Source organism: Coregonus clupeaformis, chromosome 2 (assembly GCF_020615455.1).
Source record: "Coregonus clupeaformis isolate EN_2021a chromosome 2, ASM2061545v1, whole genome shotgun sequence".
NCBI classification, from domain to species: Eukaryota; Metazoa; Chordata; class Actinopteri; order Salmoniformes; family Salmonidae; genus Coregonus; species Coregonus clupeaformis.
The window spans coordinates 24680962-24697364 of record NC_059193.1 but is presented as its reverse complement, the minus strand read 5'-3'; the positions used below and the strand labels follow the sequence as shown (position 1 = coordinate 24697364).

The following is a 16403-nucleotide window of genomic DNA, read 5'->3' as shown; positions in this document are numbered from 1 at the left end:
CCTACGTTTGACAATTGTAATTCGATTTGTGTTGATTTGTTTTATGGTAGATATTGCAATTAATTTGAGATGTATGATGGAATCTCTTATGCAAAAGAGGGATGGATAACAACCAAGATCATGCCAAATACTGAGGCACGCACAGGCGCGAGACCACATTGTCGTTGAGCGGGTGTCAGGTGATACTTCATGTTCCTTTAAACCGGAATTAGCTGTGAAGTGCGACCTTGAAGTGTTGAAGTGCGAACTAGAAGGAATGTGAATAGTTCGCCTTGCTACAGGAGAAAGTCTCATCATACTTAGCTTCACCTCCTTTGTAAGTTAATAGCTTTATCAAATATGATCGGCTTCTGAAGGTGTGAAACGAGGCTGGGGACATGGGAGACGTTGCGTGATAGACGTTGAGTTACCAAAGACATTATTCAACGAAAGGAGAAGAGTGTGACCATCTCGTGCATGCGCTGACAGCGCTGTAACTGTTTAATGCTGTCTTTTATTATTCGCTGACACATAACAAAATGACAATAACACAATCAAGAAGTTGACATCCACAATTGCACTTTATATCATTAATAGCCTACAATTATAGCTTATTATAGCACAGTAATAGCCCTGTATTAAAATTAAGCCCAGGCTATCACATCTTACTTTCTAAGGAATAATGTATGCAGCTTCAGTAGGCTTAAATAAATACTAATGCTGAAAATATAAAATATGTTGCAAGCACACTTCAATTACGCATAGGCCTAAGAGATAGGTGTAAGGCCAAACGTGATCAGGAGCATATTAATTTAAGCATATTGTTTGTTGGTGAAGTTGCAGTTCAATTTTGCAATTATATTTTGATGCATGCCGCCAATATTTCAGAGTTGAAGTGCAGGGTTTGCTCTTTGGGGTGATGCGTAAAAAAATGTGCTAGGGGACAGTGGGTTTGGCAGCATTATTGACTCTTCATTTGAATGCAAATCGTTGGGGTTTGAAGACTCGTCTGACGTCAGGAAGGAAGACCATAATATACCTTTAGCACCACCACCTTGTCAACAGCGCCACATCATGTGAGACAGTATCACGTCAGGAACTAGTTCGCATTTCATTTTGGGGATCACCATTGGACTACACACAACAGAACCACAGCATAAGGATTGTTTTTTTTAGATATACAGACGTTGCAGGGCAACTATGTCGACTTGAAAGTCACTTTTTTCACTTTTTTTTCAAATCATGTATGTGGGATACCTCTTGGATAAAGAAGGCAGCATGTATCACCAAGGACCTGTAAGACGATCGGGCATCAACATCCCACCACAGAACTTTGTTTCCACGCCACAATATTCCGACTTTACTGGATACCATCATGTGCCAAACATGGATACTCACGCACAGTCTTCGGGGGCTTGGGGAGCTCCTTATGTCGCACCGAGGGAGGACTGGGGCGCCTATAGTCTGGGGCCTCCTAACACTATTCCTACGCCCATGAACACCTCCTCGCCGGGACAAGTTTCCTATTGCTCACCTGAATACAATCCCATGCACGCGCCAGGGTCAGCAGTATTGCAACCACCTCCAGATAATATTTCTGTTGCTCAAGTTTCCCCGGATAGAGAAAGGCACAATTCTTCTTACCAGTGGATGAGCAAAACGGTACAATCATCTTCTACCGGTGAGAAAGGTCACAAGCAACTATATTGTGCCTCGACATGCATGCCACTGTTAAAATCATTCGTGCAATGAGCACAGCCTCAACTCATGCCAAACTACATATTCATATTGTCCTAAGAAGAGCCGGAATTGTTGTATTTTCTCTTGCGTAATTGTGCTGTGAAAACTGCTGGTGTTGGCTCATAAACTTGTGCAACAGGTAGTATATAGAGAATTGATACAATATAAACAATAATTGCATAATTTAATGATACATCTCACTGTAAAAGCGAATAACTTTATGCATAATACGTAATGAGTACATTTGGGTAAATTTGAGGTGATATTCGTAACGAATAGGAAGCACTGACATGACATTCCTTTTATCTGTAACTGTTCGTGGTCTCAAACGAATCATCTAATCATGTTTTAAATTAGATGTCACCAAAATTACACAGTAGCATGTGAAATGTTTGGAAATTGTTAATTCAGTTTGGTGTTAGGCTAATTTTGAAACATGTAAGATGCAACTTCAAGGCACTAAATTGTAAATTGCACCAGACTCAAAACAGAAGAGAAAATAGGAAAAGGATAGGAACTAGATCGAACGTATCAAATTCATTATTGACAATGCAACTGTAGGTCTACCATCGCGATAATGGTCTGATAAAGTATGATATTAATTAAAACATCTTAGTTATTTTCTGATACAGGCCTATAGCCTTGTGGAGGAAACGATGAACGTGTCAAGAAAGAGCGCCAGACGCTACTTGTAATGCTAATTTCTCTACTCCCGTCGACTAGATGCGAGGTCTACTTTTCCTGCTACATTGTCTCAGGTTTTGAGGGTTATCCGTCATATTCAGGTGGCGGCCCCTTTCAACACCTCGTTTTACTTTGATATGCACCAAAGTGTCTTCCTCCGCTCCCATTCTTCCAGTTATATTGCCGGAAAAGGTGACGTTTTTCACAGCAAATAAAGGTCTTTGACGAATATATACAAAGCTTTATAACTGGGCAATAAACCACAACATTTCTTAATTGTCTAGAAATGTGTAAAAAAAAAAATAGAATTCGTTCACTGTGGACAATAGTTATCAATTAAGCCACAGTAATTTATAAGCCTCAATTAACCCGTACATTTCGTTTATAGCCCCCCATTTTTCTTATTAGGCAAATCAAATGTGTTATCATGTGTTTAAAAAAATTAATTCTAGGAGGCTCTCTCTGGCCCTGTAAAACTTATCAAGCATGACCTAGGCTATAACTATGGATATCAAAATGTTTCAATGTTGTTCAAAACGACTAATATTATTTTCTACCTAATAAAAGGTGCCGACGTGTTTATGGTTTATCAACAAGAGCAACCCGATCCGAGCTAGAGAAATGTCTGCCTTGTAAGTCCTTTATGTGTCGTGTGTTGCCTCTTAACACATCAATGGAGTTTAGCTAATATCTCTGAGACTCTTTGTTCTGCAGTTTGTTCAAAAAGTGACATCAAAAGAAGACCAGTGGCTCGATTAGCATAGCTACCAACAAAGCAACACAATCTAGATTAACACGATAGTCACCACTTCAGTTGATAGAGCCTAAAGACGTTTCATACACATTTAGAGAGTTATTAGATAAGTGAAGCATCAAGTTTAATATGCGTTTTGATAAGTAGCCTGTTGATTATCCTACCTCTCTAGTATTACTTGCTATAAATACTCAAAATTACTAATTTAAAGGGGAATTTAAAACTCGAAAGATTTCACTTTAGAGTTTAAATAGCCTATTGCCCCCTGTATTTATCAATCATTCGAATACCATGAAATTGCATCGTTGCTTTGCATCATATTCGTTGTTCATTGTGACGGATATTTTAAAATTAGCATAGCCTATTGAATTCTCTGAATTTCTCACAATTTCAGGCAAAACAAGAACGAAGGAGAAATACAGAGTGGTTTACACCGATCACCAGAGACTGGAACTGGAGAAGGAATTCCATTTTAATCGTTACATCACTATCAGAAGAAAGTCAGAACTTGCGGGGAACCTTGGCCTTTCAGAACGACAGGTAAACCAATTAATTGATAGAGCATTAGGGCCCTAGACTTGACAAATCAAATGATAACGAATAGCCATTTTGACAAGTTTTTATTTTACATTTACAGGTGAAGATCTGGTTTCAAAATCGCAGAGCCAAGGAGAGGAAATTAATCAAAAAGAAAATGGGATCTGATTGCAGCGGAGGATCAGTGCACAGTGACCCCGGTTCAGTGAGTCCTCTGCGGATACCAGCTTCACTCAGTCCGTCGGATATTCACGGCTCTCTCTACCCACCCCCCGGAAGGAACACCATGCCATCTATTAGGAACATACAGCAAGCTACTGTCACTCAGTAGAATCGAATTTAGACCATCCAACATAACTGAGCACTCCAACACGCTGAAAGGACAGTTCCTCAAGACTTGGATCCCAATGGATTATTCAAACGTCCTGAAGCACATGTTGTGGATTAGGATATTTCGAGAAACAAGATGATTTATAATTGCAACGAAATGCTGGAGGCTCTTGAAATATTGTTTTTATAGAATAGTTCTAATAATAAAAATAAAAAAACGTACAAAAATCAACATATGTTTCAGACATGTAATGCTTAAATTGTTTATTTGTGTCTGAGTTATTGAGATATAAATATAATTTTCTGTAGAATATGTAATGAAGTGTATAAGTGTTTGTAAATAAATAAAAAAAATCAGGTACATTTTATTTGAAGTTTATCTGGACGGAAAAGGGATATTATTCATTTGGAGCTTCTATAATGGCTTGACAAAATCTATGCATTTTCTGCTCCAATTTGATCGCAAAGCACACTTCCGTAACTTTTTTCTACAGGGACAAGTGAATCAGGTTTTAAGAGTGATACGGGTAGAACGTTTGTTTGATGGCAATGTTCAAAATGTAAATAAAATGTGTTTTAACGTTACCTTTTTCTCCTTATTTCATTGACTGGAAAAGGATAGCTCACTTTTGCAAAATAACTAGACTGTGTGTGCATACTGTTTTCAAACACACTTCATTGCTCTTATTATTTGATACCTAGAACCACAAACAAAATTAGATCAGTTTATCAACCTTCTATTTCGTTTTCAAACTATTAGGATGGGATTCTGTCAGCCCAGCACGTGTCAAACGCAATATTTGATTGTTGATGTGTTGATGTGTGTCAAACTGTCTTCTCAATTCATGTTGACCTTTGAGCCATTATGATGGAATATAGACTACCCACTGGGCACAGACGTCAATTCTACGTCTATTCCATGTCGGTTCAACGTAATCGGGCCGGGATGGGCTGGTCTACGGGCCGGAATGGGCTGCATAGATTGGATAGATTACAATCATGAACCTGTAAAAAGGTCACCCAAGACTGTCATTAAACATTAACATCCTCATAGCATAGCCTAGGCCTATTCCAAAAACTTGCAAGAGATCTGTATAGAAGTGCTGCACAACCTCAACAAACCTGTTGGACAGAGGTAAATGTAGTCGTCCACAAAGACAAATCCAGTATTTTACAGGCTACTCTCTAGGCATTATGGTTTTTCTTCAGAAAACACAAAAACCTTTATAAATTGGTAAGAAGGTGTTGGAGACATTGTAGCCTAGGCCAAAAGGCAAAATGTGAATTTTCATAAACTAATTGTGGATTATTGTTGTATGACACTTGGATGATGACTTGTAGGCCCTAATCCTTCATCGAATATGGGTAAATGAACCCTCAATCAGAGAATAAACCTATACGTTACAGGGGCAATAATCAATTTCCATGAAATACTATAAACAATTGAGTGTGTAGCCTACAGTTATAGCTGTGTAATGTATTAGCTAGGGAAGCCTATTTTATCGTATTCTTCCAAATAATAACTTTATCTGATATTACATTATATCTCTCACTTTTGCACACAGATTTACAGCACTCCAACTGAGAGCTTCCGAGGCTGTTTGTGCGCATGCTGCGTTCAAAACAACGAGGAACTGGGAAGTCAGAAATCTCTGACTTCAGTGCCTTCATGACAACTGGGAACTCGGGGAAAAAAACTAGGGGAAAAAAACTAGCTTTGACTGGAAAAAATCGTTTTGAACGGTCAATCAATTTTGAATTCCAAGTCGGAAACTCGGGCATCTTTATAGAGCTCTGACTTTCCAACCTGAAGATCTCTGGGTTCATGTTTTACCTAGATTTTTTTCCCGAGTTCCCAGTTGTCTTGAAAGCACCATGAACATAGCTTGTTGATGTCATGAGCCTCTTACAACCGAACATGGCGGACTTTGATACGATCTATGAGTTAGACGAGGAAGATGAACGTGTAGTGAGTGAAGAACACCTTGTAAGATATTGCCCAGAACCTGTGATTATGCGAGGGGCCGGGCACATCACTGTGTAAGCAATTCAATGCTACTGTTAGCGCTGTCATCATAATCCGTTATGTTGTCCTGCCTCATAAACTAGCTTGCTAGCTAGCTAGCCTGCTAACAACAATGAAATATGAAGTACAACTAACTAGCTAGGCAGTGGCAATAACGGTCAGCTAGCTGTCTGGTCCTATCGTAGGACAAAACTGTTACCTTTGCCTTCATTGACGAGGCTAGGGTTATCTATTGCGTACCTGCTATTCCTGCTTTATAGTTTACTAGCTAGCTAACGTTAGCAACACTGGTTTCCTGCTAACTAGCCTGACATGAGAAGGCATCTGCTATAACAAAAATGACAAGCCAGCAAACTAACATTAATTGCATGACATTCAATAAGTAGCTATAGCTAGCTACTGTAGTGAATATTTTGACAGCAGCTGACTTATTCAAATGGTGGTGATGAATCAAGCATATTACTTCAAGCAAGTTTGCTAGCTACCATCCGTAGCCTAACAGTCTGTTTACTGGTTTATAGTTCTCTGCTTACCAGCAATGGACACAACACCTATTACCTTTCCAAATGATGACATAATAATAGTTACATATACTTCCTCTAGTGTCCACAACTGCATTATTCATATGATGTATCCTTGTCATCCAATTGAATTGTCTCGACAGGGGAAGCTATTCACATAATGAAACAAATGACAGGTTATTCAGGACATTCATTTGTTTATTTCTGCTGTCTGTAGACATTGTAAAGTGTTAGGCATAAGGTCTACATTTTTATAGGTATTTATTTGTTGAGGGTACAAAGTGTCTAATTCCATCCCCATAAAAAAACATTGCTAGGTTTCCCTTATGACAGCCCACAGTCATGGGGAAGTACTTTATACATGTTCAATGGAACGTTTTTCATTAATTTACCATTTGTATTTTTCTTTTTGACAGGTTTGGATTGAGCAACAAATTTGACACCGAGTTTCCCTCAGTTCTCACGGGAAAGGTACAGTAGCCCAATTCATTAGTATCTTCTTATGCACTTTACCAAAGCAATGTCTTGTGCTAGGCTTTCCAACTGATTTAAACTGGTGTGTGAATCAAGCAATTTAAGCTATTATGGTGGCTCTATTGTTCTATTTGCCCTTTGACAAATCAGACCATCCCTGAATTACCTCTTTCAAGTCTCTTGAGTGGCTTCTATCTGATGCTGATGCATTTCAAGCAACACACCACAGTGCGTCCAAAGCTGAAGTGAAGCTCTGTCAATGAGTAAGCTGTCTTTGGAGCCCAGTTGGTCAGGGGCCCAGTGTTTGGGAGGACACAGCTCCAGGTGATAAAATAATGGAATAAAGACTGTGCCATACACAAGAAAGGGCAGCTTCCTGGGTCGGACGCTGCAACACAAAAAGGCTGAAGGGGTAAGAGCAGGCCGAGGGAAGTGCAGGGCAATAAAAAGTCCCTCCAGTATTGTGATGTGATGGAAGAGGTCACAATTATGATGATTGAAGGGTGCAGATCAGCAGGCCCTTATTCTAAGGTCTTTTGCTGTTTGCAAAGAGACCTTTGCATCCTGTCATAAAATATTACGACCCCGGTTTTATGGCGTACAGACCCAGAGAGGAATGAGCATCCATTCATGTTGTTTGGACGGCCACTGCCACAGGCACTGAGCTTATCTCTCCCTTTAGTCCCTCTCTGCCGTGAATAGACAAGAGCTTGGTTAGCAAGTTACAGCCGTACTAGTGAGAGATCTCATCTGATCTCTGGAAAGCATCTCCAAATATCTAGGCCACCTGTTTGTTTTCTAAGCCTCTTTGATTCTACTGACTACAGTACAGGTTTTTCTTTAAACAATTGGTGCCATTTTTCACTTCAGTCAGTACACTAGACTAGAGGAAGGGAATGGTTGCAGTTCCCATACTTTCCCTTTCAGATGTTTGTTTTTGCTTACTGCTGCAGATGAAAAACTATTTTAAGCGCAAAATGTTTGATAATAATTAAGAATCTGATTTGTCACAGAGAGAGAATTACCAATAATAAAGTAAAAGCTACATAAATTACAACCACATTCTTTCCTCTCTCTGACTTCCTGTCCATTTCTTCCTCCCTTCTCCCCCTTCTTTTCCAGGTGGCTCCAGAGGAGTTTAAAACCAGCATCAGCAGAGTGAACGCTTGCTTGAAGAAGACGTTGCCTGTCAATGTGAAGTGGCTTCTTTGCGGCTGCCTGTGCTGTTGCTGTACGGTGGGCTTCAGTCTGTGGCCCGTTATATGCCTCAACAAGAGAGTAAGTCTCAGTCAGCTCTCGCGTGATGTGTGCTGCACAGTCCCACTCTACCTAAATCAGCACGTCCACTCATTACTCATGGACTAGTTTAGCAATCAACCGTATTGGTCTTAAGCGGGGAACCTGTGTGCAATTAGGGTCTGTGTATAAAAATGATACATTGCACCACTGGAGGCCAGTCCAGCTGAAGGGTACAACACTGAAAGGTGGTGTCCCAACCCAGTGTTATTGACAACAAAGTGGAAATTACAAGCTGGTAAAAGTAGGAGTTCAGTCCACGAATGGATCTTTGTCATAATACTGAGGTTGCGGTTGTCATTTGTAAAAGAGTGTGAAGTCGAGGTCATTACTAGAAAATATTTGAATATTGCATGTGCATATGTGCTCTTTTCCCAACAGGCGAGAATATCTATTCAGAAGTTGTTAGAATGGGAAAACAACCAATTATATCACAAGGTAAGAACAAATTGCATATTAGCACCTGTCTGAAAGACCAAGTTATGTCAGTTGTGAAGGGTTGAGCGATGTTAAAGTAGCAGGTTTCTGATGGATAATGGTCTTTAACTCATTATGTAAACTTTAACCCTTAAAAACGAATTTACCTCAAAGCTATTTTTGTCTGATCTGTGATCTAGTGGACAGGGGCTGACCAGACCTAAAGGTCAGCAGTAAAAGCCATGTTAATTTAGTTTTGTCTGGGAACAATGAGTGACAGCTAGTAACTGAGAATAATAATGGAAGCTCTTCAGGGTGTCTGGCCACTACCTGACCCCAACCAGACATGGTTTGAAGCGTTCCTAAATTCCCCTCACACTCAGATTTGCTAACCAGACGGGATGTGGGTGTCTGTGCGTGTGTGTGCGGTGCTATGTCTGTCCTCACTTTCACCTCTTCTCTTTAGCTGGGCCTGCACTGGAAACTCAGCAAAAGGAAATGTGAAAGTAGCAATATGATGGAATACGTAAGTATAACGCATTCATGCTCCCCTAAAACAGAATATGATTCTTGCCAATTTATTGAGTGTTACAAACTCAAATCACAACAGAGCCTAAATATATGGGCATGAAGCCATAGAACAGTGCCTACTGGAAATATTCAATGCTGAAAGAAAAGTGTAAAATGAAATAAAATAACTTCTCTCTCCACAGGTAATTCTTATAGAATTCTTACCCAAATATCCTATATTCCGACCGGACTGAGCTGAGGAGGCTGTTGGGAGACCTGCAGTGTGGCCCTTGACTCCTATCCTTAGTGCCTTGTATAAATGTTGGAATGAGGGTCTGCACCGGTGTCTCGAGATGTCCCTTACATCTCCCACTACCTTGTACATTAGAAATTGCAACACTGTCACTTTGCTTTAGAGCAGATTTTGCACATTTCCTGACGAAGTAAAAAAAATGCTCCCTTTGTTGCACACTAATACTTTGTTTTTGTTACGTATATGACAACTAGTGATTGAAAAAATAACACTGTTGAAAAGTGCATTTAGCCCTAAGAGCCATCATCAATTGAGCCCATTATAGCTTTGGAAAAAAATGTGACAGCTCCTAGAGCAGGGGTGTCAAACATACGACCCGCGGGCCGGAGCCCATTCAATCCGGCCCGCGGGTGGTAAAAAAAAATACATTGTTGGAATTATCATTTTTGGGACATTTGAAATGAGGAAAAACAAATCGAAACTGTAGAAATGATAATGGACCTACATTTATAGTCTCTTCACTCTGTCCAGCTTTCTAACAGTCATCGAAACGAAAGCTAGACAGTCAGAGAGCATTGAAACTATTTTTTGCAGATTTTGACGGCAAGAAAATATAATACATTTTAAGTGCGACCATCCCGACCTCGGTGAAGAGCGAATGCGGCCCGCAAACCATTTTATATATAAGACAGGAGGAGACAAGCATTTTGTAGCTCAGGAAGTTCAAATGCTGGTTATTGGAGTTACTTTCCTCAAATCAATTTGTCTTTGTAACAAAAAGTAGATGGGATGCTTGAATTTGCCAAACATACGATCTAAGTCAGCATCATGTTTTTTTTATTCATTTCGGAAATGACCCTCTGTACAGGGGAACTTAAAAAACCGAACCTGTAAATATGTTATAATAAACTGTAGGCCTACAGTGGTATGCTGTTGTTTACATTGTTGATTAGATCTTTGATTTGTTTTGCCAAGATAATGCTGCACCATAGTTTTGTTTATGAAAGATGTCTCTTTCCAGTTTATATGGACCTGTTTACCTAGTAAGCCATATAATTTACAATGTATGTGATGCCAGAGTTAGGATTGAAAATTGCACTTGAGCTCATCAATGTCAGGATTTCAGAGGATGGTCAAACTGAGGTTTTTAATAATTTTACAATGACACTAGTGATGCATGTTATTTGTGTGATTTTGCCAACTAAGAAGGAGAAGTAAAAAACAAAAACAAAAGTGTCATCCATTTCAACGTGAGATGGCTACTTGTCTTTATGATGTACTGTTGGAAACAGACTCCAACTTGGCACCTCCATGTCTCTTGTTTTTTGTCAAACTTTTTATTGCAACTTTGTCTTTGTGTTCATTTTCTAGTTTTGTATTTTCCTATACGATGTTTTGTCTTTGTGTTAGTTGTTAAAAACCACGTACAGCCTACAGTACATGACATATTGAGATAAATGTTTCCTTTGTTATTCATTTTGTCCAGAGTTAGTTGTCTCCTTCACTTGTAGCTGAGAGTTTTGCTGCATTATAGTGCCTCTGGAATGGTAGATGAACTGCAGTCAGAGAAGGGGTGTGGTTGTGAAGACTGACATCTGCTCACTCGAATTGTGGAGAGCCCTGACCCTCCTCCCAGTATTGGCCCTGTTACAGAGTACTTGTAAATGTTTGTCATGACAACTCAATCCCTATGGAAAGCTCAAATAAATGGTTGATTTAGAATCTTTGAGTCTTTAAGTTTGTCCATCTGTGCAACTGAAAACCACAAGCTGACATTAACTGTTGACATGCTTACCTTACTGCCATATGGTAAATTACTCAGTATCATCTAAGTTATACAGGTCATTTTAATTGACGTGGTAATGTCTTTGGCCAGAGCCTGCTACTGATACCTGGCTATTTGTCATGTTTAACAAGGTGTTGAATCGTTAACTTAACAAGATGGCCTGTAATTACTTGACACATTTGTAAAACTCTGGAATACTATTACCATAAATAGCTAGCACTTTCACGACATGGAACTGTGGCCCCTGAGTTTGTGGCCAAAATCAAATAGGTTACTATATCACAACCCCCATACATACACTGGAGTGGTGGGCTTCATTGTAATGAGTAGAGGGTTGTTTTATAGACCCCTTTGTTCTTGGATTTATTGCTCACATTGTCCCGTTGGAGTTGGGATGAGGAAAGAAGGTCTAGAGTAGGGGTACTAAACTCTTACACTACGAGGTCCGGAGCCTGCTGGTTTTCTGTTCTACCTGACAATTAATTGCACACACCTGGTGTCCCAGGTCTAAATCAGTCCCTAATTACAGGAGAACAATGAAAAAATGCAGTGGAACTGGCTTCGAGGTCCGAGTTGAGTTTGAGGGGTAGTGGATCAAGAGAGGTTGCCTTTCTTCACTTCACTACACCTAATGTGTCAAGCACCCCTCCAATCTAATGGAGTACCACACTTTGGGTTGTGTGACTTGTAGTGCCCTTTCCAAAAGCCTAATATTACCATCAGAGATCATATACAATCAATTGGGGGGATTTAGTTTAGACATTTTGTGACAATGCAGAGAGGTGGAGATGGGTGGCTGGGTCTCTTCCTCCGTCCTCCAGAGGGCAGACTGACACACCAAGAGAGGAGATGAGCTATGAGTGTGTAGTAGTGTACAGCAGGTCTAACCATTTTGTATTCATGCCATGTCTCTGCTAAATTGTCTTTTTGAATAAAATCTGACCCTTAAAGCTACATTTCCAAATTTCCTGATCGCAGTATGAGAAGAAGAAGCAAGGGCCAATATTCCCCCGCAAACATCATTTCAATGCTTTGAAAGTATCACATATTGAGTGTTGAAGTTAATTGAGTGTACTTGCAATCACATCATTATGTAACAAATGTATCACATTACTTGTGGGCAAATAGATGTATTCTGCTATGGTCCAGCGACATCATCTAACCAAGCATGATGGCCTAAACTCAAACGATTGCGTTTTAGGTTTTGGGTCGTTCTTGAGTTGCGTTGGCATTTGGAAATGCTTTTTTTTATTTAAATGTATTTGGGAAATCTAACCATTCTAAATCAACTAATAGGCCAGCTTAATGACTTTAATTAATTTTTACCATTATAATAACATTGTACCACCAGTAGGAGTAGTAACACCAATTATACATTTTAGGTGATTAAGGATGTTCTTAAATGGAGGCAACAGATGCTCAAATCTAAGGTAATTAACCCTTTAAAAATAATTTACTAAAGTGATATGATTAATAATTTAGCACACAATGTCATTTCCCTTCATTTAAATTGACTAACACCAAGTGACACTGGATTTAGAGTCCTCAAATGTATGACATACTGAAAGGGTGTGATTAGCTAATAATTGTTTTTATAGACCCCTCCCCCGATTACAGTTTGCCACTGGAGGGAATGCTCAAGGTCCTTGTAATGAGTGACTTTCAAGGCGCTAACACCAATGACATAACACTGAAGGACATACATATTAGAATTAATAGCCTTCTGTTTTTATTGATCTATAGAATATATTAAATACTTGCATTATGTTTTATCATTGAAAAACAGTTCAATATAATCAAACTTATATAAATATACGTTTTTGTCATTTTAAAGTGTTTTTCATGGTTGAAAAGACAAAGGACGCAATAGCCCAAGATGTACTCTTAAGGAGCCTAGCGTTACTCCTCAAGGTCCAAAGACCTTATTGGTTATTTTCAGAGGTAGACGGGCTTTGGCAGCCAAAACTAAATCTAAATGTGACTCGATTACACACAGGTGTTCAGAGCACGCTAGATAGCTAATTAGCACGTGGTCCCTCTGTCTTCGGTAAACAAACACTGTAACATGGAGATATGGCCGTGTTTTAACACTAACCCTATAAAAGGTGTGTATCAATTGAACCTTTTGTTTAATTTACTTATTTAATGCTGATATAAAATTGTTCTTATGCTTTCAAAACCGTACCACAAGCGATGCGTGTTAATGTTCAGAATGAGTGTCGGGGCTTTTTAACAACTCCCTCCTACAGAATACACCTTCGTCCAATGACTTTTATGTGTCATGTAATGGAAATAAGTCATGATCAAGGGCTAGGGACGCAAATGCAATCGCAATTCAAGAACTAAGGGAATAACTGTTTCTGCCGGTGTCTCTATTCTAGCACAACAGCTTTTTCTCAACATCCTCTGCAGCAAACACCCATAACTCCTAATGTTTTCATTACCACGTTGCAGTAATGATACAAAACAAGAGGCAACAAGTAGACATTTTTCATTGATCAATAACGATACTAATATAACCGTTTCCAACCAACCATTTCATTCCTTATATTTTTCACTGAGCTGAAATTGAGGCCTTGACCCTTGCTGGAGAGCCAGGGATGATTTAAAGCCAATGTCCTCTGTCCAGTGCTGCTTGCTCTGCGACTCCATCGTCCTGATTTACATTCTTCCTAAAGTTCTCCTGTGGCAACACGCCTGGCCCACTTACCCATCATGCCACTCCAGATGACTGATATCCCCCCCAGCCACAGTACAGCCAGAGGCCAGGGTACCAATAGTAAAGCAAGTCCCATTGAGAGGATAGCACAACACAGGCCTGTGGAGGAATGGCCATGCAGGAATATACTTGTTTTTCTAAGTGCTGGACTTGAAAACATATTCAATCCCATACTGTTATTGTTAAGCTCTTCTGGGATGCTGTAAGTGCTTTGTAAATATGATGCATAAAATACAAAAAGACACAGAACACAAATATATTATTGAGGTTTTAGAACATTACGAAACTGGGGATGGTCCATTACACAATATATAATGCCTATATTTCCCTTAACTGAAATAGGAGCCCTCTGTATAGTTTCATATCACATTCTCAGGATTCAATGAGAGAGGCCTCTAGTGTTTTTATGACACCCCGAAAAGAACAGTAGAAGTTAATCTAAAGCTCCAACTAAGGCCAGCAGCTCTGGTCTCCTCCTGGCTCTTCCTGTGAACATTAGAACTACAATGTGCTGGATAACATTGAACAGATCCCCCCTCCACTTTCTCATTGGTAAGACAACTAGAGGTGGGAGCTTAAAGAACAAAGAACAATTTTTGGTTGTGGTAATTAAGGCAAGTGTTTGAACTTTGATCTGTCCTTTAACATGTACAAGGCACCCACATTAATCAAAGACATTTGGTATGAGGCATTGCACAGAAATTGAAGAGATGACTACAGTACAGTTAGGAACTAAATCATTCATAAAACCCAGAAGCCACTAGAATGTCCTTATATATGGATAAAACAACAGTATCTGTTAAAATCTAAATAGTACAAAAATAAAAGGTAAAGGTGTTGGAGAGGATGGGTACATGTGACTGGCATCTTTCTACATAGTCAACGGTCACCCTTTCCTAATCAATTTGGTATAGTAAATCCATTTTCTTCATTAACTGTGAAATTATAAGGATATATTTCATAGCCTAAAATAGGCCCTTTTCACATGAAATTTGAGATCTACAAATATATCCCAGTTATGGAAAATGCAAATAGGCCAGTAGCATTTTTCCAAATCATCATTAACAAATGGGTAAAAACAATAATTCCAAAACGGTAAAGATGCTTCCAGTTTACCTTGAAATATAGTTAACTGATTGTCAATTCATCTTCCACCCTGATTAGCCCGATTTGTTCACAATCACCTGCCCTTTTGAGTAACAACAACAATAATCAAAGCAGTGAACCAACTGAAATGTGTCATTCAGTCACACTAGTCAGCTAGGGCAATGTGCAAATTGACAATCTATATTACAATCCACATCAGAAGAGATCTAGTTAAAATAACAATACAACAAACCTTCCAAGAATGTCACCAATGAGATTCTAGGGTGTTGTGTGCAGAGATGACAAGAGACTCAGTGGAGACATGAGCTGAGCAGGGCAGGGTGTGTGTGTGTGTGTGTGTGTGTATCTACACCAGGCTCCCCGGCCAGGACACCACAGTCAGTGTAACTTTATTCTTCTGCAGCTTGAGCATGGGTATGAGGGATGAGTTGTTCATGCCCACCGTGGTGGCTCCGTTCACAGCTACAATCTCATCACCACACCTGGAGACAACACAGAGGACGGGACAGTCAGTAAACATGGGGCAGAGATGGGCACAATACATGTAACACAATGACCTACCCGTCACCCTAATCAGTCTCCTAACAGCTGTGCAGTAAGGTCTAAATACAGTACAATGGACTTCTACAGGAGAATCACACATCTTATGTGCACTGGATACCAGGCTGGCTCCATCTCTGCAGTTTAATTAATGGTGAAAGCAGGTATTTCTGTTAAATCCTGTCCTTGGAGAGGCAGGCCTGCACAAAAAGGAGAAGGGTTGGGGTCAATTCCATTTCAATTCAGGAAGTATACTGAAATTCCAACTCCCTTCAATGCTTTTAACCTCTAGGCCATTCCGTTCGGACGCTACAGACGTTTTCGTGAGAAGACCGATTTTTTGGATATCTCATGGTCTGACAAACACCGCTGTACAGGTGCACAATGCAGACAGGCGGATACGGTGGATTGAGACGCAGCCCATTCAAAAACACATATCTCTAGCTTAAACAGAGGGATTGTGGTGGGGATTTTTGTATTATGTTACTTAGATTGACGTGTGCTTTTAAATGTGCAATATGCAGAATCGCTCTGCCATTTCCTGGTTGCAAAAATTGTAATAGTTCGCCTAATTTCAGTTTATGTGACAAAACAAGCAATCATTGTACCATCTAAACTGCTGTGCAATATATTTTCAATAAAAAAAGATGGTATTTTCAGCTGTTTGAAGCTGGTGTACATAACCGAAGGTAAAAGAAGCAAAAACGCAACTTAAGAACGGGAAGCATAT

At 39.6% G+C, this 16403-nt stretch overlaps 3 protein-coding genes across 4 annotated transcripts in view; 2 read left to right on the top strand and 1 right to left on the bottom strand.

Moving 5' to 3' along the window:
• The first annotated feature begins 1067 nt into the window (after positions 1 to 1067).
• Positions 1068 to 4609, top strand: LOC121536571 (homeobox protein CDX-1). Its single transcript, XM_041843956.1, has 3 exons — positions 1068 to 1660; positions 3552 to 3697; positions 3795 to 4609. The coding sequence occupies exons 1-3, from the start codon at positions 1222 to 1224 to the stop codon at positions 4023 to 4025; spliced, it is 816 nt and encodes a 271-aa protein (XP_041699890.1). The 5' UTR covers positions 1068 to 1221; the 3' UTR covers positions 4026 to 4609.
• A 1245-nt stretch (positions 4610 to 5854) lies between these two features.
• Positions 5855 to 11243, top strand: LOC121532039 (cysteine-rich hydrophobic domain-containing protein 1). The gene is made up of 6 exons (XM_041837688.2): positions 5855 to 6064; positions 6988 to 7042; positions 8168 to 8323; positions 8723 to 8779; positions 9225 to 9284; positions 9472 to 11243. Exons 1-6 carry the CDS (start codon positions 5922 to 5924, stop codon positions 9520 to 9522), a joined length of 522 nt encoding a protein of 173 aa, XP_041693622.1. The 5' UTR covers positions 5855 to 5921; the 3' UTR covers positions 9523 to 11243.
• Positions 11244 to 14283: 3040 nt separating this feature from the next.
• LOC121532033 (ligand of Numb protein X 2-like) overlaps positions 14284 to 16403 on the bottom strand; it is a 31773-nt gene continuing 29653 nt past the window's right edge. For both annotated transcript variants that reach the window (XM_045227068.1, XM_045227069.1), the window contains one exon: positions 14284 to 15615. In XM_045227068.1, coding sequence (XP_045083003.1) covers positions 15480 to 15615 — 136 coding nt within the window. In that variant the 3' untranslated portion in view covers positions 14284 to 15479. The remainder of the gene's footprint in view (positions 15616 to 16403) is intronic.

Coding starts and splice junctions, on each gene's coding strand:
- LOC121536571 (XM_041843956.1), top strand. CDS start 1,222: ATGTATGTGGGATACCTCTTGGATAAAGAAGGCAGCATGTATCACCAA. Junction 1,661..3,551: donor GGTACAATCATCTTCTACCG/GTGAGAAAGGTC, acceptor TCACAATTTCAG/GCAAAACAAGAACGAAGGAG. Junction 3,698..3,794: donor TTGGCCTTTCAGAACGACAG/GTAAACCAATTA, acceptor TTACATTTACAG/GTGAAGATCTGGTTTCAAAA.
- LOC121532039 (XM_041837688.2), top strand. CDS start 5,922: ATGAGCCTCTTACAACCGAACATGGCGGACTTTGATACGATCTATGAG. Junction 8,324..8,722: donor TTATATGCCTCAACAAGAGA/GTAAGTCTCAGT, acceptor TTTTCCCAACAG/GCGAGAATATCTATTCAGAA. Junction 8,780..9,224: donor ACAACCAATTATATCACAAG/GTAAGAACAAAT, acceptor TCTTCTCTTTAG/CTGGGCCTGCACTGGAAACT.